The following is a 24860-nucleotide window of genomic DNA, read 5'->3' on the forward strand; positions in this document are numbered from 1 at the left end:
ATAAAACATTGTTTAAAAAACAAATCTTGAAGACTTCAACTCTTTTAGCCCTACTATATTATTTAGATCAAGTTCGTCATAAATGAAGTTTTTCAATCAACCTGCATAAGAATGAAATTTCTAGAGAAACTCACAAGCACGTGCGTTAGTAAAAAAAAAAAAAGGTAACGTTTTCTCTGTTCTCTTTTCTTTGTTCTCACAAGTTTAAAAAATAGTAGAAAAAGCAAAAGAGAAATAAAATAAGTGATGCATCCAACCCCACATATGTTACTCTCATGCCTTTGTCACTCAATTTTCTTGTGGTACTCTCTTTCTAGTTTACAATCGATAAAGTTGTATTTTATTTTTGTTATCAATTTGAGATTTTTATTACTTTGCTTAAAAATTAATAATGAACATTTGAGATATATATAGACTTAACTTCTTCAAACTACGGTTATAGATATTTTTATAAGCACCAAACCAAGTTTTGAGTTAGAGTTGTTTTTAGTTTTATTTGGGTTAACGTGTTTCTTCATGATTAGTGCCTACAAACAAAATAGAGAGCATCAAAGAAGTGGAAAACGGCAAACGGTTAACTACTCCACTTTACTTTTTTACTTTTAAGTTTAATATTTATTAAAATAATGTGTAATACTTTATTCGTGATGTTTGCGATGCTATTCCTTCACTATATATAGCACAGCTCAAATTTCTTTCATTTTTCGGGAAAAAGATACAATTTATTGATCAATATGATAATTTTAACATACATGGAATTTAAAAAATTACTTACCAAAAAACTCTACAATAGAGTAATTTGATTCTCAAGTTCAAGTTGGTTTAATATAATCCTCAAAATATGTATACACCTTAAGATAGACTTAAATATATCACTTTTTTATTTTAATTCTCGTAAATTTTTTATTTCAATTTAATTTTTGTAAAATTAAAAACAATTAATTTTAATCTCTAACTTCAAATTAAAATATATAAAAAAAGAAACTCGCAAACCATCATGACACCATTGATTTTTCAAAAATTTCATAAACTCTATTTTTAATTTTTATTCATATATTTTTTTAATAAAATAATATTAATTATTAATAAATTTATTAATTAATTATATAAAATATTTTAATTTATATAGTTGATGTGTATTTATATAGCTAGAAAAAGAAACATAGAGTATTAATGATTGCGAGTGGTGACGACGGAGTGTTTTAAAAAGGCAATTAAAGTCAAGTGATAGTGGAAAAGGTGATTTTAGCGACAAGAAAAAGAAGTGATAAAATGGTTGGGATCCTCTCCATTGATCCCTATTCGTGAAACACAATAATGAGAAATAAAACTAGATAGATATATACACTGCACTACACTGCTCTCTTTTTCTGTTGGAGATACTGCGCAACGCATTGCCAATATGTTTGCTTCGCTCCTCCGATCTCCCACGCTGATCGCCGACAACAGCCACCGGAGGAACATTTCACGCTCATCTGGATGGCGTCGGAGAGTGCAGATTCAAGCAGTGATCAGTAGCGGCGACAACAAGAGTATTACGACGTCTCCGTTGGACAACAAATTAGAGACCAATGGATCGGTGCCACGTGGTGGTAGCAAAGACAGCCAAGTGATAAAGGTGAAAGCGGTGGTGACAATAAGGAAAAAGATGAAAAGTAACATGGTTGAGGATAATTTGGAATATTTGATCAATGGTGTTGGTCATGGAATACAGATTAACCTCATCAGTCAACATATTGACCCTGGTTTCTTTCCTCCCCCTTTCTATAATCAAAAACAAATATATATATCGACGCGTGTAAAGAGTTTACACTATTAAATTCAATAAAAATATCTAAATTGGCATTTTTTTAGGAAGGTTAAATTCTCTAATTCATGTAGTTTCTCCTTTTAAGTTTTTTCTTTTTTTTTCATTTTGATATCTTAAAGTAAATTGTGTTAAGTCGCTCAAGTTTTATTTGTTTAATTTTAATTCTTTATGGTATAAACATTAAATATTTATTTATTTATTTATGTGAGAGAAAGGAAATATTTTGTATTAACATTTTCATTCTCACAAGGATTTTGTTGTTGTTATTACATTTTCAGCTACTAGTTGTGGAAAAAGTGTGCAATCCAACGTAAGAGGTTGGCTACCGAAGCCATCGAAGATTCCATACATTGTGGAATACTCAGCTGATTTCACTGTGCCAACTGACTTTGGACGCCCTGCTGCTATTCTCATTACCAATCTTCATGCAAAGGAGTTTCACTTATTGCAAATTATCCTTCATGGCTTCATTGATGGACCCATTTTCTTCCCCGCAAACACATGGATTCATTCGCGTAACGACAACCCTCTAAGTAGAATCATATTCAATAATCAAGTGAGTACTGAGTAGTAGTGTCATAAATCTAGCATTGACTCATTAATGCCATTTCTATGAAGTATTGTAGAGGGTAATTAAGGAAATTTTATTTTGTTGAATATTATTTATGGATACGTTCGAAGTGAATGTACAATTCACTTCAAGGATTTCAAATTATCTTCAAGGAGATTCGTTGTTATCCCTTTTATATCTTGTTTGCATAAACGGTTGAACAAATTGAACCCAAAGCTTAGTGTGGTCACGCACAATTTGAAATTTATATGTGCAATCATCACCATGTTTATCTTTTTCTTATTCAAGTTATTGCAACATTCTCCAACACACAGAAAATGAACATGACACTAATACTTGTACATAGGCACAAGTAATAATTTGAGAAAATTGAAGTGAATGAATATAACCACACATGTCAACGTGAGACACATGACACACCTTCGATCTCAAGTTACATTTTTTCCTCCTTTATACCAACTTAACTTAGCATGTTGTTTGCTTGGATTTGATAGGCATATTTACCATCACAAACACCACCTGGTATCAAAGATCTACGGCGTGAGGACTTGCTAAGCATAAGGGGTGGTGGAACACCCCAAGAAAGTGAAAGAAAATCACATGATAGAATCTATGATTATGCTACCTACAATGATTTGGGCAACCCTGATAAAGATGAAAAACTTGCTAGGCCTCTCCTTGGGGATCATGACAGACCTTATCCTCGCCGTTGTAGAACTGGAAGACCTCCAACTCGCTCTGGTAGAGTTCAGAATTTTTCTTTCTTTTTACACTGACCACTAATCACAAACCCTATAAACAATTGCATAACTATCCTTTTCAGTTTTATGTTTGCAATTGTTTGATGTATTGGCAAATTTTTACTAGTTGTCAGTATAAAATAATTTTATGTGGCAACCTATGTCCTTTAATCTCATTCATAACTCTAGTTTTTTGTGATGTCATTTTGAATTTTGGGTTTTAGAATGAATATCATATCTAAAGAAATGTGCAAAATGTGTTTTTCATGCAATGGGGTGCAACAAATCAGATCCAATGTGTGAGAGTAGAATAGAGAAGCCACATCCTATTTATGTGCCACGAGATGAAACTTTTGAAGAAATCAAGCAGGACACTTTCTCTGCTGGAAGATTGAAAGCTCTGTTCCACAATCTTATACCTTCACTTGCAGCCACTCTGTCGAAATCTGACATTCCTTTCAAGTGTTTTTCTGAAATTGACAAGCTTTATATTGATGGTGTTACTTTGAAAGATGAAGAGCAGAGAGGGATAGTGGAAAATCTCTTGGTTGGAAAGGTAATGAAACAGGTCCTCAGTGCTGGACAACGGTTGTTAAAATATGAAATCCCAGCTGTTATAAAAGGTATGCTACACTCGTCCATGAATGTTAGTTCAATGGCAAGAGTTTAACCTTGTAATCTCAAAAGATAAAGTTCAAATACAAATGTTGTAAAATGATCATTAATATCACTTTAATAAATAAGAATTTCTTATTAAAAAAAATGGTATGCTACATCTATGTTTGTTTTCGATAGTTATTTTTTTTGACTTGAGGCAAACAAATTTTAAAAAATGTTTGCAACTGCAATTGAAATTCATCAGTCAGATTTGATCTGATTTGACCGTACCACAATTTAAAACCTCGAATGCAATATAATCTTGTATTTATCAAAACCACACTCATTCCACTAACTAGCCATTTTGTACTGTTCCAGGAGATAAATTTTCTTGGTTGAGGGACAATGAATTTGCAAGGCAGGCCTTAGCTGGGGTGAATCCAGTGAATATTGAGCTATTAAAGGTAGTTTTCAGTTTATTTCACACTAGTTAAGCTGTTGCAAGAGTGTCAATTTATTCATCTATGATCTCTTAAAGATGCTCTTTGTCTTTCACAGGAGTTTCCTATTTACAGCAAACTAGATCCTGCTGTCTATGGCCCTCCTGAATCAGCAATAACAAAGGAACTATTGGAGCAGGAACTTGGTGGAATGAGCTTTGAAAAAGTTTGCTTCATATTTTATTTGTTGCTTGATCTGTTTATCTTACAGAAATTTTACTATCTCTACTTGCAATCAATTATTTTTAATTTGGCAGGCTATGGAGGAAAAGAGACTATTTATTATTGATTACCATGACATGCTTTTGCCATTCATCAAGAAGATGAACTCCTTACATGGGAGGAAAGCTTATGCCTCACGGACGATTCTCTTCAATACAAAGACTGGTGTTCTGCGTCCTATAGCTATAGAGCTTTCGCTTCCTCAAATGCCTTCTTCGCCACGAAATAAAAGAGTTTATACACAAGGCCATGATGGCACAACACATTGGATTTGGAAGCTAGCAAAAGCTCATGTTTGTTCAAATGATGCTGGCATCCATCAGCTTGTAAATCACTGGTAAGGCAATTGGTCTTGCAAACTCTAAATAATTGCTCAAATGGTCTGGTTAATCAGTTTAGAGAGAGAATAGGAAAATTAGTCATCAAAAGTGTTAGCATCGGTCAAAATAGTCTCTAATATAGGCGAATTAACAAATACATCATCGAAATTGTAAAGTGTTATTCAACATAGTTCATCTGTTAACTTTTATATCTAAGGGCTATAATATGACATGTTAATTAAATATTTGGCCCTCCACGTTGATTCGACATCATTGCCACGATACTATAGACTAATTTTGTCACGACCTAAAAACCGACACCATGACCGGCGCACAGACTAATACTCCTAGTCTAGCAAGCCTATCGACCAACTTAACTATTAAGCAATTAAATAGTTCTAAATAACAGTTACTTTAAAAATAAAAATAAAAAATTCTCGAAATTTCGACAGAGTATATATATGTAATTTCTACTCTCCTCTCCTCTCAATCCTGGAATGCATCAATTATAGAGCTTACATGTTAATTAAACATCATTGCCACGATATCATTGCCATGTTAACTCAACATAGTTCATCTATTAACTTTTATATCTAACGGCTATAATATGACATGTTAATTAAATATTTGACCCTTCCACGTTGATTCGACATCATTGCCACAATACTATAGACTAATTTTGTCACGACCCAAAAACCGACACCATGACCAGCGCACAGACTAATACTCCTAGTTTAGCAAGCCTATCGACCAACTTAACTATTAAGCAATTAAATAGTTCTAAATAACAGTTACTTTTAAAAAAAAAAATTCTTGAAATTTCGACAGAGTATATATGTAATTTCTACTCTCCTCTCCTTTCCTCTCAATCTTGCAACGCATCAATTATAGAGCTTACATCTCGTTGATAGTCCTCTCCTCCTAAAGATGACATCTCTCGTAGGGGTGACTCCATCTAACAGTTAACTCTCCCTAATCAAAGTGATATAATTAGGTGCACCTACACCTGTTAACAATTTCGTAATTTTAACAACAATTTCTAAAATTCATATTTGAAAATCATTTTTCATCTCATCGTAATTCATGAAAAACATATTCAACTTGTAGATATTTATGGGAATCATTCAGATTTGATATGATTATAATTTGTATTTAATTAGTTGATTTGTACAACTAGAATTTGTATGTTATTTCCTTTATTAAACATAGTCTTAATGAGAACAATATTTCCACGTGATCCTTATGCCTATAATTAATTATTAGAATCAGAAATTCTTCTATATATTTCCTTCTTGTATTATTCAAAATTATTAAGTGAATAAACAATCACTTTCTTACACAACTGTGCATCAATTCAATATTTAAATACTTTATAGCTCATAAACAAATCAAACTATAAACATATTATATATCAAATAACATAAACACAAGTAATTGATGACAAATGAAGATTTTAAAGGTTGTGTTTCCCCAATTTCTATATAAATATTTTAAGATAGACAACTAGTAAAATAAAAATTTATAGAATAATAATAAAAATATGTGACAATACCATCCCCACAACAACAAAAAATCAACTAAGTTTGCTCTCCAACAACTCTCAGAGAAGTAGACGACATCAAGTGACAAATTTGAGCATAAAAAATATTTTCAAAAATTTTGAAATTTATTTCTAAAGTTTTACTAATCATAGGTAACCATAAAAATCCTTAAAATATACTCTAAGCACAAAAATAAATTTTTGAACAACACTACATATGCCTAAAAATAAATATACTTTTAACATTGGAGTTGATGTATTTACTTCAAAGAGTCTCAAATGATAAATTTTCAAGGAATGGATACTCTTCTCTTTTCTAGAGTACTAACCCTAACCCCCAAAATCTTATTCAAAAACAATCGTGGAAGAATAGAAAACTTTACTTTAGAAATGTAAGATTTTTCTCGTGGGTTATAATTTATGGATGCTAATTTGTGTTGTGAAGTGAGAAGAAGAAGAACCAAAAAGAAAAAAAAATGGGGATAGAGAGTTGTACAAGAACCAAGAGAGAAGAAAGAGAAAGAATAGGTGAGAGGAAGGAGAAATGTTGGTGGAGTGTGTCTCGTTGTCTTTTGTTTTTTTTTGTCTTGTGTGTTGTGTCTCTTTTTTTTTTTAAATTTAAATGAAACGATGCCTTTCAAATTTTCTTATGAAACTTCGGTTTAGACTAATTTGCAAGTATTTAGTTCTTGTATCATTGCAATTATTGACAAATTTATCCTTAAAATAATATAAATTTGATTAACAAAATTAGTCTTTGGTGAACTGACATTGATCTGAGATTAACGTGTAATGTGACATATCTTGTAAGCATACAATGTCTTAGTCTCTAACAACAAAAGCTAATAGAGAGACTACTTTGAATGATATTACGATTTCGCGGATGTATTTGTCAATTCAAAAACATGAGGGACTATTTGTACTGATGCTTACAATTGCAAGTATCAATTTACCTATTCACTTTTAGTCTATTTGATTGAGCAAATTCAGACAGAATTCAAATTCATAAATGACTTAGTCATAAGAAATGATGGATTTTCTCACATTTGGCTATGAGTAAGATACAGTGGCAATATGTAATATACAGGTTAAGGACTCATGCATGCATGGAGCCGTATATAATTGCAACTCACAGACAGCTAAGCTCAATGCATCCAATTTACAAGTTGCTACATCCTCATATGCGCTATACTTTGGAAATTAATGCACTAGCTCGGCAAAATTTAATAAATGGAGGGGGTATAATTGAAGCATCTTTCAGTCCAGGAAAATATGCCATGGAGCTTAGTTCAGCAGCTTACAAAAACTTGTGGAGATTTGATATGGAATCTCTCCCAGCAGATCTTATTCGAAGGTAACTCTGATGTCGTGATTTAAAATCAGCTTTCAAACTTTTCCTTGATGTTTTTTGTGCTTAATTAGTAATCTCCCCATTCTTTATAATAGTTCATGTTACACTGAACTTATGAAAAATAAACAAGAAAATAAATTTTCTACAAAAGCGACGGCTAAAAAGAAACATAGGGAGTATTTATCTGTAGCATGTATTTCGCTATCATATTAAGTTCAAAATTTGTTCATAACATGTAGTATAGCATATTAGCAGTTTGTTGATATTTTATGGCATGCACTTTCAGGGGCATGGCAGTAGAAGACCCTTCAATGCCCTGTGGTGTAAAACTTGTGATTGATGACTACCCTTATGCTGCAGATGGACTCCTAATCTGGTCTGCCATTAAAGAATGGGTAGAATCTTATGTCCAACACTTCTATTCCGAATCGGATTCGATTGTAACCGATGTGGAGCTCCAAGGATGGTGGAGTGAAATCAAGTTTAAGGGTCACTATGACAAAAGGAATGAACCTTGGTGGCCTAAACTAGACACAAAAGAGGACTTATCTAGCATACTTACCACAATGATCTGGGTTGCTTCAGGTCAGCATGCTGCTATAAATTTTGGACAATACCCTTTTGGAGGATATGTGCCTAACCGTCCTACACTCATGAGAAAACTTATGCCTCAAGAAAGTGATTCTGATTATGAAAAGTTTATTCAAAATCCTCAGCTTTTTTTCCTATCATCATTGCCTACTCAACTTCAAGCTACCAAAGTAATGGCTGTTCAGGACACACTGTCAACTCATTCCCCTGACGAAGAGTATTTGGGTCAAGTGAATCATATGCATAATCATTGGATCAATGATCATGAAATACTGAAGTTGTTTAGTAAATTCTCTGATAGACTTGAGGAGATAGAGGAAATAATTAATGCAAGAAATAAGGACACAAGTTTGAAAAGTAGAACTGGTGCTGGTGTTCCTCCTTATGAGTTGTTGCTTCCTTTGTCAGGTCCTGGGGTAACTGGCCGTGGAATCCCTAACAGTATATCTATATGATTAATTAGTTAAGATTGCATTGGCATTATCACTTGTTACTTATTATATGTCATCTGATACACTTTTAGCGGCAGAAACTGTGTATGTATAGTATAAGTATATCTGCATAAGGTAAGGCCATTAAGACAATCAATCGCCTTATGTCTTTAAGAAAATAAAGTTATTATTTAATAAAAAGACATCATATTCTATTATTGTTAAAACTAAAATTTATAAAATCTAAATTACCTCAATTAATATTAAATCAATTAATGATATTTTCACATTTAAAAAATAAATATATTACACGAAATCAATTGTATTAATTTCATAAATGACTTTATATTATAAGACTAAAACATCTAAAAAATAAATTTTAATAAAAATGTAATAATTATACTGAAATATTATTATGGACTTTTATTATAAAATAATATTATTGTTAATATCAAAATGTCTCATTTTAAAATTCTTGTAACCATGTTAGACCTTTTAATGTGTTGTGTTGATATTAAGCATACGGATTCATGTTTTCATATTGAAATTTATGTTCTTATATTGAAAAACACAAATAGTTAGTAAAAATAATTTGATAAAATAATTATTCTCTTTCTTTTTTCTTTTGCTTATTAAATATTCTTTAATTTGTGTGGAATAACTTTAATCAGTTCTCATTTTGAAACAATGGAAGTATTTAAGTACAAATTGGAAATTATATTAAAAACAGAAAAGGAAAATGTAATGTGCATAGAATTCAACACTGAATACCACAGTACCACACTTCCAAGTTTCAGGCGTGCCGCGCGTGATAAATCATGTCCCTAAGCAAGCTATTGAAGTCAAAAGTGTGTGGGAACGTGAGTATATGTATGTATAGTATATGTATAGCGGCAGAAACTGTGATTGAAATATATTATTTTTAATCGAAATATATTATTTTTCCTTGCACTAAACTCAAAACTATTAAATATGTTTCCTCTCTCGTTACTTCTTTTGAACTAAACATGTCTCTCTACTCTCTTTCTCTCACCTTCCCTCAATTATAATCTCTCTTCTCCCATCTCATCTTATGAACCAAATCCATATTTAAGTTGATTTTGTTCTCCTTTTATATTTGAGGATTTTGAGGGGAGGGGAATGGAGCAAAACAACTTCAAAATCATTTTGTCAAAAAAATAACTTTAAAATTATTTAAAATTTCTTCCATTCCCTTGAACAAACACATTAAAATCATTAAAAAAAAATTATCTCCTCTTTTAAAAGAAACATGTATTTACTTCCCTCTTCTTCCTTCATATTTCTTCCGTTGAACCGATCAAACATAAAATAACGATATCCATAATTATTAAAATTCTAGACGAATTTTAAGCATTAAACCACCTTAGATCACACAAGAGATGCATTCTCTATCCTAGCAATTGTCATAAAAATATCACTCCCAGCATGTGATGTGAAGATTGTGCCGTTTGCTTAGAACAAAATCAAAACCAAGTATGCTAAACGCTTATTGAACTTCCATAATGTCATTTTCGTTGGTTTGAGTAGGGAGCAGCAAGACCATTGTTCAATAAATCATTTTGCACCAAAAAGGGAAACTCAATAATCTGACCCACCACCTGTCGTCTTTCAAAAGACACACATAAATTCAAACATGGGCCAACCCTATTACTACCATAATAGTTGAATGGATGAATTGGAAAGTGAAAACTTGTGATGAATACGTCATTCTCTTGCCACCGTCTTTATTAGCATTACAATGTATCGTATTTTATCTTTTGGTGTTAAATTCAAAATTCATTGAAGGTGTAATGCATGGTATTCGGCATATTCTCCCTCAAGATACAATTCTAAGCAAATATATATAGAAGGATCAAATTATATAAATGTAAAGTTATGTTAATGTTACAATGCTCCATATCATTTTAATCTATATAAATTTTATAAAATATTCTATTAAATTAAAAATTTATATTATATATATAGATGATCTCTTTGAAACTGCTGATTTTTAAAACAGAAAATCAATTCTATAAACTAGTGAAAATAAAAGAAATAAAAGCATAATTAATGTTGATTGAGTGATATGGGTTGGCAATGAGTTAATTGAAGTGAGAATTAGCCTTAAAGCTAAATCTAAAATATGTTCGATACTGCCAAAAGTAGCGTCAAAGCGCTTAGGACAGGAATCAAATATAATTTGTTATTTGTTTGATATCTAGTCATCTGTCACTTGAAAAGGGAAATCTGATATCTCCATTTCCCCAAAAATGGGAAAATCCAATTCCCAATTTCCCACGCCACTAACTTTCAAAACACAGCTTAACTATTCAGCAATCTAATAATCATAAATAAATTTTAGTAACCCTTCCTTTCCTTTCCTTTCACTACTCTTTCTTTCAAAATAATCATTCCTTACATTAAAAATGAAATTACTATATACTCACTTAAATAGTTTCTGATAGATACGAAAAACAATAACCGAAGATGACGACGAATCTTCAAATACGAACAGAAGAACCCACTGAAACTCAAACCCCTCTTCTAACTTCAAATTCGAATCACGAATCACAACAACAACAACAACAACTAAACAATAACAAGACCAACGAAACTGAAACTGAAACTGAACTTGATAAAACCCTCGCGCGTTTGGAAATCTTTTTGAATCTCTTAGGCTTCAATCCACGTTCGCTTCTATGTTCGGTCATTTGTTGGACCGTTTTCTTCTCCTTAGGAGTGGCGCTTCCCCTCGCGGCGCTTTGGATGTGCGAGTGTTCCGAGTGCGAAAGGTACGAATTGCGCGGTTGCGAGATGGTGATCGTGACGTTTCAGGCGAGTCTCGCCGCTGTTTCTTTTCTTTGCATTTCGCACAATCTACGAAAGTATGGACTTCGGAGGTTTCTATTCGTTGACCGCTACACTGGACATGTTGCTTGTTTTCATCGCGATTATGTTAACCAGATTTCGGTAAGTCAAAGCATGGTTTGCCACGTCATTACCAAATTTTCTATGTTTAGATTCGGTTCAAATATGCAATGTTTCTGATAGAAATGCTATTTTCCCTTTTTAGGGTTCAACTACCATTACTATGCAATGCTCGTTCCTTATTTTTATGAAAAATTCGCTTAATTTTGTTTTGAGAATGTGTGATTTTGATCCGTGCGGTTTCAATTGTCTAAATCAAGTCTCAACTTTAATCTTCTTTTGAGTTCAATTATTACTAATTCTGATCAGGATTTTTTAGGTGGCAACAGTAACCACAAATTTTGACCTGGATTGGGATCACTCTGACCAGAAATTTAGAAAATACCATAGAAGGTCAATTAAATTGGAAAATTTCCTTTATTTCTTACTCTTGTCATGTTGAAAATTGTGTTTCAAGTCAACACATTTTATTTAGGATCTGACTTATTTAAAGTTACCAACTCACCTTAGACAGTAAAGTGGTGAATCATATCAATTGGTGATGAACAAATCAATTATCGATTTTATCTGCATATTTATAACAAATTATAGGTAGTTGAAATATCAACACTTAATTTTCTCACTTTACTAACTAGTAACTGCCCGCTTTAGAGGAGTCAAATTCATCTGTTAGCAATTGGTCAAAAGAAATACGAGCCTGCTATGTTTTCTGATCTTTCCCCGTTCAATTTTGTGGACTTGTATAAAAATTTCAAATGAGAACTTAACTGTCCTCCCTCTAAATTTGTAGGGATCTTTGCGCCTGTTTGTTCTGTGGGTATTTCCGTGTTTCGTTCTGAAGACGGTGCGAGAAATCATTCGCATTTCATATATACAACATGGGTCATGGTCGTTATCAATTGCTATTTTTATAGCTTTGATTATATCGTGGACTTATGTTAGTGCAATCTCTCTGTCAGCCTGCATCATGTTTCACATGGTCTGTCATTTGCAAGTCATCCACTTTGATGATTATGGGAAGCTCTTGGAAAGGGAGAGCGATGTTTTAGTGTTTTTAGAGGAACACATGCGGTTGCGCTATCATCTTTCCAAGATAAGTCATAGGTTCAGAATCTATCTTCTTCTGGAGTTCTTGGTTGTCACTGTGAGCCAAGTTGTGACTCTCTTGCAGGTCACAGGATATCGTGAAATGATTACCATGATAAATGGTGGAGATTTTGCAGTAAGTTCAACTCTATGTTAAAAGTGTTTATGCATTTTGATTAAACGAATTAGTTCCATCTAGTTCATACAAAGCTATCAGGCTCTCAAGTAGTGTTCTCTGTTCATATTCACACAGCTTTTCGTTGTTGTTTCTTCCTTTTGTCAGCATTCAAATCTCCTCTCAAGGTACATGGATTGAATATTCCAATTTTTTTTCAGGTTTCCACACTTGTTCAGGTGGTTGGCATCATTATTTGTCTGCACGCAGCAACAAGAATTTCTCATAGAGCTCAAGGCGTTGTTTCACTTGCAAGCCGGTGGCATGCTATAGCAACATGCGCATCTTCTGATACTTCTCAATCGAGATCCACCAGTGCAGGGAGCTTTGACACTGCAAACCATTTAAGATCAATACATATAGACTATTCTGAAAGTGATCTAGAGTCATTGGATTTCGGAGGAATGGCTGTAAATACCCAATTGGTTTCTTATATGTCCTCGCATCATAGGAGGCAAGCTTTTGGTACGTAATTAAACTTCGTGTCTGAAAACCTGTGAATTTTACAAGTTTTTCTAATTTATGGCAATTAAAAAATTATGGAAATATCAACTAAGTACCGCATTTTCACAGTAGGTAGTAAGTTTTATACATCTTTTTCTGCTTACTGACTATGCAGAGAAGTGAAAACTCTTTCTTGCATAATTTCAAGCTAGTTAAAATGCACAGATATGCCTCAGCAGTTCAAGCTTATAATTTTATCAAGACTGAGCCTAAAATAATCTGACAATGTTATATGCAATTCTTTAAATGGAGTAGGTAATTAGGAAGTACTGTTTTAGATTCATTAGTTTGTGATTCCTAATTTCCTATAAGGTCTTGCTAACAAGTGCCCTAAGGACAGTTAATAAGGAACCAAAAATGGAAGTTTTGCATGGAAGAGAACAATTTTTAAGCTTTCAAAGAGTTGAAAACACAAATTTCAATACATTTCTAATTGACTTTTTCCATTTTTAATTTCTTAACAAGTGCCCCTTGTTAGCATTTGCCTTTCCTTTTCTATATAGTAAAACCTTTGTTTCACATGCAAGATGGATTTTTAACATTTAGTCCAGTTAAAGAAGGTACACTTTTAAAACCTTAGTTTTTTTTAAAGAAAACTATTCTTTAGAGCAGGGAAACATTTGTCAAATAATCCCCGATTCAAAGGATGTATTGATTTGATAGACATTTGTCCTATTCATCCCTCATGTTCATGGACCAAAACTAGCTGTGGATAGTTATTTCATTTTAATACGACAGGCCATACTAAAATTTATTTATGAGCTTCCATATGTTACAATGGGTATGAAACCTGACATCACATTAGCAAATATTGGAAAAGTTTCATTTTACACATGGATTACTTGGTTATTCTGTTGTGTTCATGATATTGTGTACATAAATGACCATTATTGAAAAATAAGACTTAGTTCTCTTTATATTGAGATTAGTTCTCTTAATTTTTTGTATAGGCATGTATTATGACTGTATTTATTATTCACATTGATCTTTGGTGGTCATGCTAAATCACACCAGACTTTCCATATAACTTGCTTTTGGAATATATTTTCAAGTGAAGAAAATCTTGCTCTTTCTGGTCGAAACACTTAATCAGGCTGTTAGCATGTACATGTATGAAAGGATCTCATCCTCATTGATTTCTTTTGAATATGCAGTGATGTATTTGCAGTCAAATCCGGGAGGAATCACTATATTTGGATGGACAGTGGACCGTTCTCTTGTCAACACAATTTTTTTCCTTGAATTAAGCTTGGTTACCTTTGTTCTAGGTCAGACACTGTTCTCATGATAAAATTTACGCGCCAATACCAAGAAACCTTTTGGGTTACCACAGTTACTAAATTTGATTGAAACCCACCCTTGAATAACCATAATTTTCCTCGTGACCAATGTTTCTAAATTTGGTAGCTCTGCCAGAATGTTACATGCATGCAGAGATAGAAAGGATGGAACAAAGTTGCCTTCAGTGGCTGACCTTAAGATTTGTGACATTGCGTTAAAGGCACTTGGCTTCTTCCAACACAGATGTCTTCAACATTCTGTCCAAGATTTTCATTCTTTTGTCAACATTCGTCATCTTCGTTGATGTTATCATTTTTGGTTTTAACATGATCCAAATAAACTTTGCCCTAAATGTGTACCAGCCTTGCAATTTGCTATCTGCCAGGACTACTATTCTGCAAAGCAGTGATACTCATTGTTCAGATTCATAACCTGAGGTTTGCATAATCTCATCTCATACAAAAGGATCGGAGCATTCCCCAAATCATGGCTTGCTATATTGATGATTTCAACCTCTGGACAAGTGTGACTTTCAAGAGCTTGCGTTTGGAGAGTTAGAAGCGAAAAGCAAGAGTGTAATAGAACATGTATTTTATGGACATTCTATAATTCTGACATAAAGTGTCATTTCAGCTTGGATTATGTAGGAGTTGAACTTTTTTCACAACAGACCAATGCAAATGTGCTCGCAAATTCCGATATAGTTTAGCTGCTGACACATTAGCAATTTGCTAACAGTTTGTATACGGCAAGTAATATGTCCCTTCATTCTCCATTTCAAATGTTACCAACGTCTTTGCACGGTGTACTAAATTTACCTGTCTAGCCATTGGAATGTACTGAGGGCAAACCACAATTTTTATAAATAAATAAAAAAAACCACTAAATGTTACATTCAAAACATCAGTAAAGGAAGATTCTATAGAGATGACAAAGCGGCCAAACCTGCCAAAAATGGAAGGTGTATTAAACTCAACCACCAGCCTATCTAACCTGCCAAGAAAGTTGGTTATGGGCAGGCTAAGGCAGATCAAGTGACTTGTAAAAATGTTTTTTTAACGTCTTTAATATTGTCACATCCGTATAAGATTCTTTAACTTTAATTTTCTTACCTTTTAATAACTTTAGTTCTCCTATCTTTCAGTAACTATTTCTATCTCTTAATTAAATTTTCCCATTCAAATAATTTTTATTAATTTATTTTAATCACCAATCATCAAAATTAACAATCCATCTTCTTGTTATAAATTTTTATTAGTTTATTTTAATCACCAATCATCAAAATTAGCAATCCATCTTGTTATAAATGAGTTTTTAGGAATGTGTTTTGCCTGTTTTAGGTTGTTCAAATTGTCAATTTACCTTTTATCCTTTACTATTTTGAACTTGAATACAAACAAAATTGAGTCAAAAATTAATTTATTTAATACAAATGTTAAATTAAATACATCAATTTTCTTTAATTCATTTTTACTTATATTTGAAATTCAAACAATATTTTGCTTTGTTGAATCAACCCATAAATCCACTCTACAAATAAATACAGTAAAATTCGTAATCCACTTTCTTTCACCGGTCATTGGCATTGCTGGCGTCGTAATCTTAATTTTGTCCACCAAGAACATGCTTTTTTAAAAGAAAAGTGCTCCCAACAGATTTGTTAGTTGAAATTCAATTTATTTCACTATTTTAAAAATAAATTTATCAGACCAATACAAAAATCTATATAAATGTCTTCCAATAAAAGAGTCTACTAAGAATAATGTATATTTTCATTGGTACAAAACTACAAAATACCGTGCGTTCAATAAAATTGCAGTATAATAAACTTTCATTAGGTATCAATATATAAAACCAATTCACACAAAAAGTACAAATTTCATAAATCCATACATGAATGAATGAATACCCCCAACACGGTAACAACGCATTTCGTATAATGAAGTGGACTAGTTGAGCATCCCCGTTTTGCAAGCAAATCCCACACTGCGATCTCTTTGACAGAGGCACGTAAAATGATGAAATATAAAATAACAGTGCCCACTTCTTTTGTTGCTTACCACTAACCGATTGCTCTAAATTCACGTTACTCCTTCACTACACGTTCATTGGTAGGTTCCAGTGTTTCGTTGAATTTTACAATGCATAATTCTTCAGTTTATGATTCGCGAACGTATGTCAAACAAAAAAACCATAACGTTATAAAGAGTAAATATGAAATTAAATTGTAAAGGTAAAATTCAATTTAACCTCTCATATTTATAAAATACGAAATTAATCACTTAAAAATTTAAATATAATTCAATCAATTTAATCGCTTTGCTTAGTAAATATCCATCAAAAGAAAATCAAAGACATACATATTGACATACATAATCTTGTGTTACATCAAAACAAACATTATTAGAATTATAGTTCAAAGTTTTAAAATAATGATTTAACCGATTGATAATTTCAATTTAAAAAACTAAATTGCTATTTTACAGATTTGAGAGATTAAATTTACTCATTCTTTAAAATAAAATAAAGCATATACCAAAACACCAATCCAAACCTCCGAATACTTGATTGCTGCAACATCTAATAATGACTTAATTGCATGATGCCTCTACTATTTGTCAATTTACATAACTAATAATCTATTTTAAATAACTAATCATCTATTTTAAAAATTTTAAAAATCAACAGGTTTAATCTATCTCTTATATTTTTGTATTAAAAAATGACAATATATTTATATCGACGTAACATACAATCATGATATAAAACTATCTCTTAAACCAATAACACTTCATAAAACTGCAGTTAAATCAATAAAATCAATTTTACTATGTCGGGTTTATTCCCTCTCCTGGTGTGTTTTATGCGACGAAGCAACGGTTAACGAACATCTGGGTCAAAGAGGGCCTCTGATTCTTGATGTTGCTACCATTCAAATCATCTCATTACAAATTTCTAGATAATGGCCAAATTCTATTTTAATGATATCCCCCATATCACATGCAACACGTTGCTACAAGTCTTTGCAGCAAGTGAAATTGATTGCACATTCACTTGTTGAGAGACTTGTTGAGAGTATATTGCCAACACACCAAGTACTACTCTAGAATGAAATATAAATAAAAAAATATATCTGAAAAGGTGATATATCCATTTTTTTTATTTTAACTAAATATATCAACTTTTCTAATAATATTTTTAATTATATTTAATTCTGGGGCGAGTACAAACCCAGAAATTTCATCTTCAGAACCTGCCTACTGCAAACAGAGGGGGGAGAGAAAAAAAATCCACAGGTTATGCTTACTATATCGCCCATCAGACCGGATGCTTTAAATCTCTTAGCAACCGCATCTCCCAGCTGTATGAATTAATAGAATCATCAATTATGTGAAAATTGTAACGAAGCACACAACCTCTAATAGAATTAATATAGAATCATCAATTATTGACACAAGCATGCAAGCAGAGCAACTGGATCCAACTTCTAAGTTGGTAAGACCCCCAACCTGCAACAAGGTTGGGCAAAAATTCTACAGCTGAAAACACCCAAAGTTCTACTATTGGGTTATATGTTTAAAGCCGAATGATGTGTGATTGTGAACAAAGGAAAAAGCCCCCATTTTAATACTACCACTGCACAAAACTGGTGCTGCTGTAGTTGTTGGATATTAGATTCCTTCAATGAGGGAAACAGATAATCAAAGCATCAAGGGGAAAAAAAAACTCATGGGTGACCATAAAACAACAAAAATTTAAATCTGATCAGAACAAGTTTTCCTTACAGAAAAACACTGAACTTTTCAAACCATTAAATTCCAACAGTGACCAGAGAAGACTTAGTTTATGGCCCGACTTGACAGCATACTTTAATGGCAGACAAGGAACAATCTCCATAAACATTAGAGTAATGGAGAACTTCATTACCATCAAAACATAGAACCTGGAATTTTGGTGTCTTTTAAATTCCCCAATTTTGGTGTCTCTAACCAGCACATAAAAGTCAGGAAACCTTGAGACATTTAAAGCTTAAGGGTTTGTTGGGTTCAACAGAGGGGAGAGGAGGGATTTTTAATGGTTTTGTATTTGGTTCAAGGGGAGGGGAGGGATTTTAAATGAGTTTTTAGTTATGATGAGCCCTTCCCCTCCAAGTTCTCCCAAAATGGAGGTTTTGCTTCCCTCTCCTCCCCTCCTAAAAAAATGAACCAAACACACCTTGATAGAAATTGTTCACAGTGAACATAAACTATAAGCAAAGCTACATATTACCAAGCCTAATGTAAAAACCTGTTCATAGTAAGATCCGGAAGAAATGAGAAATATACACAGATCCTGGTTTATATGATTCAGCTAGCTGAGGGCCTCTTGGGGAGGGGAATGAGTTTACTAACAATGGCCTTGCTCTGGAAGATGCTTTCATGACACACTTTACAGTGAATTTGAAGAACAGCCATTTAATGAATAAATACTATAAATGTCATAAACCACCACATATCCCATTCTAGAAAGGGAAGAACTATAATATGAATTAAAACAGCATGAATAATAAAATAGAAAAGCAAATAATTCTAATTTAATATTCCATGAGATGCAAGTAGTACAAAAACACAATATGACAAACCAAGGTTTGCATTGTACCTCTAGGGAGCCTGAAGGAACAACTAATTGAACTCCTATACTTTAGGATATCCTGGTATCCTCCTCAACCTGCTTGCTTTGATACTGCAGTGACATTTGCAGACAAATGTCATAAAAAAATTCTTATGCTTGTTCAAAACTTCAATCTTCAGATGATGAATACACATGATAATAAGAACTGCTTTGCTTCCTTTTAACTAAGCATTAAAGAATCAGTTATTACTCTTAAGGTTCTATATAACACTAGAGAGGGATAACAAACTGAAAACTAGTTGTACATCTTTTTCACACAAGAAGAGGAATGCTAGTGAAATATAACGGAACTAAAGACAAAAACAATAACTTAAAAAATAACCCAGAAAAAAAGTGAGAAAATAGAAAGTAAGAAAATATGATTCACTGAGAGCTTGGCATCAACATGTTCAGCATTTAAAAAAGTTTGGTAGGTTATTACAGACAGAAACTTAAAACTCTCTCAATAGCACAAAGTTGTTTTTGAACACCATCACACATCACAAATTATTAGGGAAGGAATTTCAAACCAGCAGGTACTGAGAGATATAGAAGAGACTCCTAGCTCAAATTCTAGCATGTGGCTAATTTTTTACCATAAAAAATCATCGAAATTCTTCTAGGTGATTAACTTTAATACAAGAACCATGCACAGAAAATCTACTATATCAAACAAATTCCTGTACAACAAATCAATTGCTTCCTGCCCAAATGAAAAAATGTTAATTTTCTTTAAGAGGTGGTCATTATTCAATAGAAAAAAGAGAAACTGCAGCTACTTCAAATCCACAAAAGCAGTGACTAATTATAAAAAGATTTGCAGTGTTAACAATAAAATAATCCATTGCAAATCATGCATCCCAGTGACAACTAAATTCGCGTAAATATGTAATGTAACAGTTGACATCCAAATAGATCAATAATTTGTGCGAGTAGCAGTTATGATGAAGAAATAAACAGGATTTTAATCCCCCATCCAAAAAAACATACTCATCAATAAACATCAAACCCATGCTAACAGGGTAACTTTAGCTTCTGGACATTATCTCTCTTCTATCACACAGAAACATATCTGATATCCCCATTCCTTAATATCCAAGATATCAAAGGAATGCATTACCTTTAATTAATGCATAATAAAGTCCCTGTCATTTTCTTCAATGAAATGCACAGAAGGCCCTCTTCCACTTCACACCAACGGTCTCTTGCATACACAACGTGAATATTAAAAAAAAAATAAAAGAGAGAGAGAGAGAGAGAGAAAAAGAAAAAAACTGATAGCTGCTAGAAAATCCATATTGCTTTAATACTCAACCAAATAAAATTTGTTTACAATATGCCAAAGAAATGGAAATATGTTACATACACAAGTTTCACCAGACAGTGACTTCCTAATTTCAGAAGGTTATGCCACACCTTGAGCAGCAATGTGTCACAGATGTATTTCTATATAATGACTAAACATGAAGAATGTTAACCTGAAAGAAATCGGGTTCCCAGGAGGTAAAAGAATACATCTCTGCTCAAACCAATAAGTTCCTGCTAAAAAACAGCACGAGTGATCGTCTAACAATTAAAGCTTGCAACTTCCGTTCAGTGCATACCCTCACCTCAACAATGCAAACTATTAATGTGGCATGTTAGAATGATTATTGAGACAGAGGTTTAAATAGCTCCAATCTTAACCAAAAATTCCGCCAGTCCCCAGTTCACCCTGCTGCAACTCCTTCCGTCGCTGCTCTTCTAAAGGGTCTGGACTCTTGTACATTCTCCGCATCCGCCTGTTAACATCATGAATCTTGTTAAACAAACACTGTTGACTAATTTTATGAATACTCGACAGATATAGCAGCTGCCAACAGCAAGCCACAGCTCCATTTAAATCTCCCCTAGGGACAAGCTATTTAAAAAAATTCTTGAAAAGATAGCTCCAATAGTTTCCATTAAATTGAATACCTGTCCTGAGCATGTTGAGCAGGAAATGTAGGCATGAATTCTTTGCTCTTGGGAAGAGGAACTTCACGGAACCATTCATGATTGAGAGCAGCTTCAGCGGTGATCCTCTGCAACCAATAGCAGGTATTATTATTAAGAGTTAATACCTAAGAGAGAAACAAATATTAGCAAATTAAATCATTAGGCTCAAGCGACCTTTACCTTTTCAGGGTCATAAGTAAGAAGCTTGTTCAACAAATCAAATCCAGAATCAGAAAGAACTGGAGATCCAGTGAATGATGTGGCAGGAAACTTTTTACGCAGAAGATTATACCTGAAAGGAACATTTTGGTTGTTAATAGAAAATACAGAAGTTGTGTAACTTGAATCACCAAGGGAGGCCAGATAGTCAGACCAAAACCACCCAAAGTTGGAAGCCTGGGAAAACAGTGGCAGAAAAATAAGAACAGTGTAATTAAATTGTCAATCTCTTAAATAAAGGATATCATGAGTACTTACTGGTGCTTGACAAAATTGACCTTGACTCCAGGTAATTTTGAGAAGCCAGGCCAAATTGTTTCATTTGGAGTGCCAAGTATTCTGAAAATCTGCAAGTAAAATAACAGATGTTAATATAGAAGCAACCTCTTTAATAAAGAAGAGGTCTGGCACTCAAGACACCAAAACTTAAAAGAAAGATAAAAATGAGAGCATATGTTCTACCAAATAATTGAACTTGGCATGTACCTTGTCAAGTTGGTCAAATTCCGTTTTTCCATTGAACAGGGGTTCCTTAGACAATAGTTCAGCCATTATACAACCAAGAGACCACATATCAATAGCTGTTGAGTACTGCTTTGCCCCCAGAAGAAGTTCAGGTGCCCTGAGAAACAGATAGACAACCATCAGGTAAATGATCTCTTATTTCTGCAACATACTGCAGAAAAAGATGTGTTAAACACATAAGTGAAAGCAAATACAATTAATTAAACCTCACCACAGTGCAGTGAGAAACTAATAGAGGAGCAGATATAGGTATACTCATTGAAAACATTGTCACACATATAAAGGAACGCGTAAGTAAACATTGAGCTAACTGTCAAAGAACAGGGTATCTAGCAGCCAGTTTGCAACATTAATACTTGACTATTATTACAGAATAGCTACAAAGAAATAATAAGTTGTTTTCAATGCATCAGGCATGGCCACAGTTTTCAAATTAACAACTAAGCAATCAAAGTTTCCTCCAAAAAAAAATTAAACAATCAAAGTACACTCAGAATGATGTAATATCAAATAATCAAATATATGAAATGGATATATACATGGATAAATAGAAACAGATTGCAATAAGCAAACACAGCTCACCTGTACCAAAGAGTAACCACCAGGTGAGTATATGGTTTCAAAGGACTCCCATATTGGCGAGCCAACCCAAAATCACAAATTTTTAGCTCACCCCTGTTATTTAGAAGCAGGTTTGAAGTCTTCAAATCCCTATGAAGCACCCAGTTGTCATGAAGATACTTCACACCTTCTAAAAGCTGGATCATTAAGCACTTCACTTCACTTTGGCTAAATGGTTGCTTCATTGACTCCATCAACCCTTTAAGATCATGTTCCATGTATTCCATTACCATGAAAATACTATCGAGGCTACTTCCGACCACTACTTCCTTGACATCAACTATGTATGGGTGGTGAAAAGAAAGAAGAATGTTTATTTCCCTAAGAGAAGTCAGTGGGAAGCCTTCTTTTTCCTTTTCCATCTTGACCTTCTTTAATGCTACAATTTCGCCGGTTTTCTTATCTTTAGCTCTATATACCACACCATATGTTCCTTCATCTATTTTGTTAAGTCTCTCAAACTCATCAACACTTCTACAACCCTGAAGCATATTGACCATTCTTTGAGGTTGAGCTGGAGGTTCTGGAGTCTCCTCCCTATCATCTTCAGATTCGGTATCTGAGTGACTAATACTGGTGTCGCTTTTCATACCTCGAACATCAATGTCCATATAGTCATCCTTTTCTGAATCAAGACCAGGATGTCCATCCCCACTAGATGTTCTCCCATGGATAACACCTCTTTCTTCTGAATCGGATGATTTGGCTCTAGCTCGTTCAATACCTTCTATTTTAGAATAATTGGGGCTCAATAGCTTGTTCCTCAGTCTAGTCTCTAACAACTCAGGAGTTAACCTCCTCTTCCTTTTAGGCATTTCCTCATCATTGAGGATTTCACCCTCATCAACAGGAGAGTCATCTCCGGCTGCCCATCTTGAAGATGATATATTTCGAGTTGGAACATAATCTTCACCATCTGGCTGCTCAGCTTCCTGATCATTACTCCAAGTCTGTTTTGGTGACAAGGACCGCAATCCTGACGGAGAACCAGAAGTAACCTTAGCTGCTGTGGCCAACTCAACATCGCCAGTTTCTCTGCCCCTGTCAGAACGTATTTGAACTTCACCATAAGAAGTATTCGGTGACAGAACAGAAGCTTTTGACAGCCGAGGCAGAGGAGGAAGAGAAGTCACCTTTGTGGTGGAAACCCTGACTTTTGAAAACTCCTTCACTTCCTTGTCATCGTGATCCCACACTATCGGTGAAAATTTCCTTTTCCTCTCCTGTGGTGGAGGGGACCGAGATCTATTTCCTTCAAACATAGCAACCTCACAATCTTTCACCCCAGACTCTGATTCAATAGCCCCATCAGACCCACTCTCACTAGAAAGCTCGCCAGGCTCTCTGTCGATTGCCTTCACAGAAAAACCACACCGGCGAGGACCAAGGCCACCACTACTACCGGAGTCACTCCGGCTTGAAGAAGATGACCGGTAACTGCCATTAATGACATCTTCTCTCTCCCTAACATCCTTCTGCCTCAACCTAATCCTATCTCTCGAATCTCTGTCCCCACTCCTCACATCATTGTGGACACCATTCCTAACCGAATCATGCTCTTTTGAATAACCGCGCCTGGAAACATCCAAATTGGACCCGTTATCCCTAAACTCGTTTTCGTGGTAACTGCCATGTCTACCAGCCGCCATATATCTGCCTAAATTGATGAATTCTAAGGGAAAACCCTAATCCCCAATTCGCAACAAACTTTTTTTGATTTTGTTTTTGCTTATTAGAACCCTAAACCCAAAACAGGAAGAAAAAAAAAACGTCCCAAATTTAAAAATAGAAGAAGAAAGTAGAGATTCGATGATAATTGGAGAGCAGAGAACAAGAGAAAATAAAAGAGGGGATTTGAATCGAAACCCTAAAAATTTAGGGGGAAAAGAGAGATGGAGAGAGAAGGGAAAGAAGAATAGAGGGGATTGAAAAAAGCTTACCGAAGATAAAATTGGTAATTGAAAGGGAAAGTGCGAGAATTGAATAAGCTATGCGATGCGATGCAACAGCGAAAGAGGGCGAACCTTGGAGGAGAAAGAGAAGATCGAAAAGAAAACGTGAAATATCGGGACACAGGACACTATTACGCTTCCATAAATACGATACGATAACTTCGCTCCCCTCCGCTTTTATATATTAAGAATCAAATTATTCTTTAACTATAGTCTATATCTCTACACAGATTTATTTTGCATACATACTATTATCTTTAAATCAAATT

General features: G+C 33.8%; 3 protein-coding genes across 8 annotated transcripts; 2 read left to right on the forward strand and 1 right to left on the reverse strand.

The window, feature by feature from the left end:
• Positions 1-1173: 1173 nt before the first annotated feature.
• LOC101499603 (lipoxygenase 6, chloroplastic) lies at positions 1174-8891 on the forward strand. The gene is made up of 9 exons (XM_004504409.4): positions 1174-1745; positions 2089-2366; positions 2876-3122; positions 3412-3744; positions 4097-4182; positions 4277-4384; positions 4476-4777; positions 7388-7654; positions 7938-8891. The coding sequence occupies exons 1-9, from the start codon at positions 1403-1405 to the stop codon at positions 8695-8697; spliced, it is 2724 nt and encodes a 907-aa protein (XP_004504466.1). The 5' UTR covers positions 1174-1402; the 3' UTR covers positions 8698-8891.
• A 2010-nt stretch (positions 8892-10901) lies between these two features.
• On the forward strand, positions 10902-15460 carry LOC101499908 (uncharacterized). The gene is made up of 4 exons (XM_004504410.4): positions 10902-11643; positions 12392-12823; positions 13024-13327; positions 14521-15460. Exons 1-4 carry the CDS (start codon positions 11161-11163, stop codon positions 14652-14654), a joined length of 1353 nt encoding a protein of 450 aa, XP_004504467.1. The 5' UTR covers positions 10902-11160; the 3' UTR covers positions 14655-15460.
• A 990-nt stretch (positions 15461-16450) lies between these two features.
• On the reverse strand, positions 16451-24810 carry LOC101500243 (cyclin-dependent kinase G-2). Of its 6 annotated transcripts, none has more exons than XR_003473653.2 (10): positions 22601-24805; positions 21980-22115; positions 21752-21840; positions 21455-21566; positions 21254-21360; positions 20776-21078; positions 20418-20501; positions 19286-19369; positions 17955-18008; positions 16451-16798 (listed from the first exon to the last, which is right to left on the reverse strand). XR_003473653.2 is itself a non-coding variant. In XM_012716896.3 (6 exons), exons 1-6 carry the CDS (start codon positions 24286-24288, stop codon positions 20979-20981), a joined length of 2232 nt encoding a protein of 743 aa, XP_012572350.1. In that variant the 5' UTR covers positions 24289-24805; the 3' UTR covers positions 20580-20978. The 6 variants fall into 6 exon arrangements, 1 of the variants encoding a protein (XP_012572350.1); XR_003473654.2 differs by lacking the exon at positions 16451-16798 and having other exon boundaries at positions 17453-18008; positions 22601-24379; positions 24580-24806; XR_003473656.2 differs by lacking the exon at positions 17955-18008.
• Positions 24811-24860: the final 50 nt, after the last annotated feature.

The sequence above is a fragment of the Cicer arietinum genome, chromosome 6 (assembly GCF_000331145.2).
Source record: "Cicer arietinum cultivar CDC Frontier isolate Library 1 chromosome 6, Cicar.CDCFrontier_v2.0, whole genome shotgun sequence".
In the NCBI taxonomy this organism is placed as follows: Eukaryota; Viridiplantae; Streptophyta; class Magnoliopsida; order Fabales; family Fabaceae; genus Cicer; species Cicer arietinum.

Bases quoted from the DNA above. Each gene is read 5' to 3' on its own strand.
- LOC101499908 (XM_004504410.4), top strand. From the start codon at position 11,161: ATGACGACGAATCTTCAAATACGAACAGAAGAACCCACTGAAACTCAA. The intron at 11,644-12,391 runs GTAAGTCAAAGC...CTAAATTTGTAG, and splicing joins ATTATGTTAACCAGATTTCG to GGATCTTTGCGCCTGTTTGT. The intron at 13,328-14,520 runs GTACGTAATTAA...TTGAATATGCAG, and splicing joins TCATAGGAGGCAAGCTTTTG to TGATGTATTTGCAGTCAAAT.
- LOC101500243 (XM_012716896.3), bottom strand. From the start codon at position 24,288: ATGGCGGCTGGTAGACATGGCAGTTACCACGAAAACGAGTTTAGGGAT. The intron at 22,116-22,600 runs GTGAGCTGTGTT...TCTGTTTCTCAG, and splicing joins GTGGTTACTCTTTGGTACAG to GGCACCTGAACTTCTTCTGG. The intron at 21,079-21,253 runs GTATTCAATTTA...TGATGTTAACAG, and splicing joins GCTCAACATGCTCAGGACAG to GCGGATGCGGAGAATGTACA.
- LOC101499603 (XM_004504409.4), top strand. From the start codon at position 1,403: ATGTTTGCTTCGCTCCTCCGATCTCCCACGCTGATCGCCGACAACAGC. The intron at 1,746-2,088 runs GTTTCTTTCCTC...TTACATTTTCAG, and splicing joins CAGTCAACATATTGACCCTG to CTACTAGTTGTGGAAAAAGT. The intron at 4,183-4,276 runs GTAGTTTTCAGT...TGTCTTTCACAG, and splicing joins TGAATATTGAGCTATTAAAG to GAGTTTCCTATTTACAGCAA.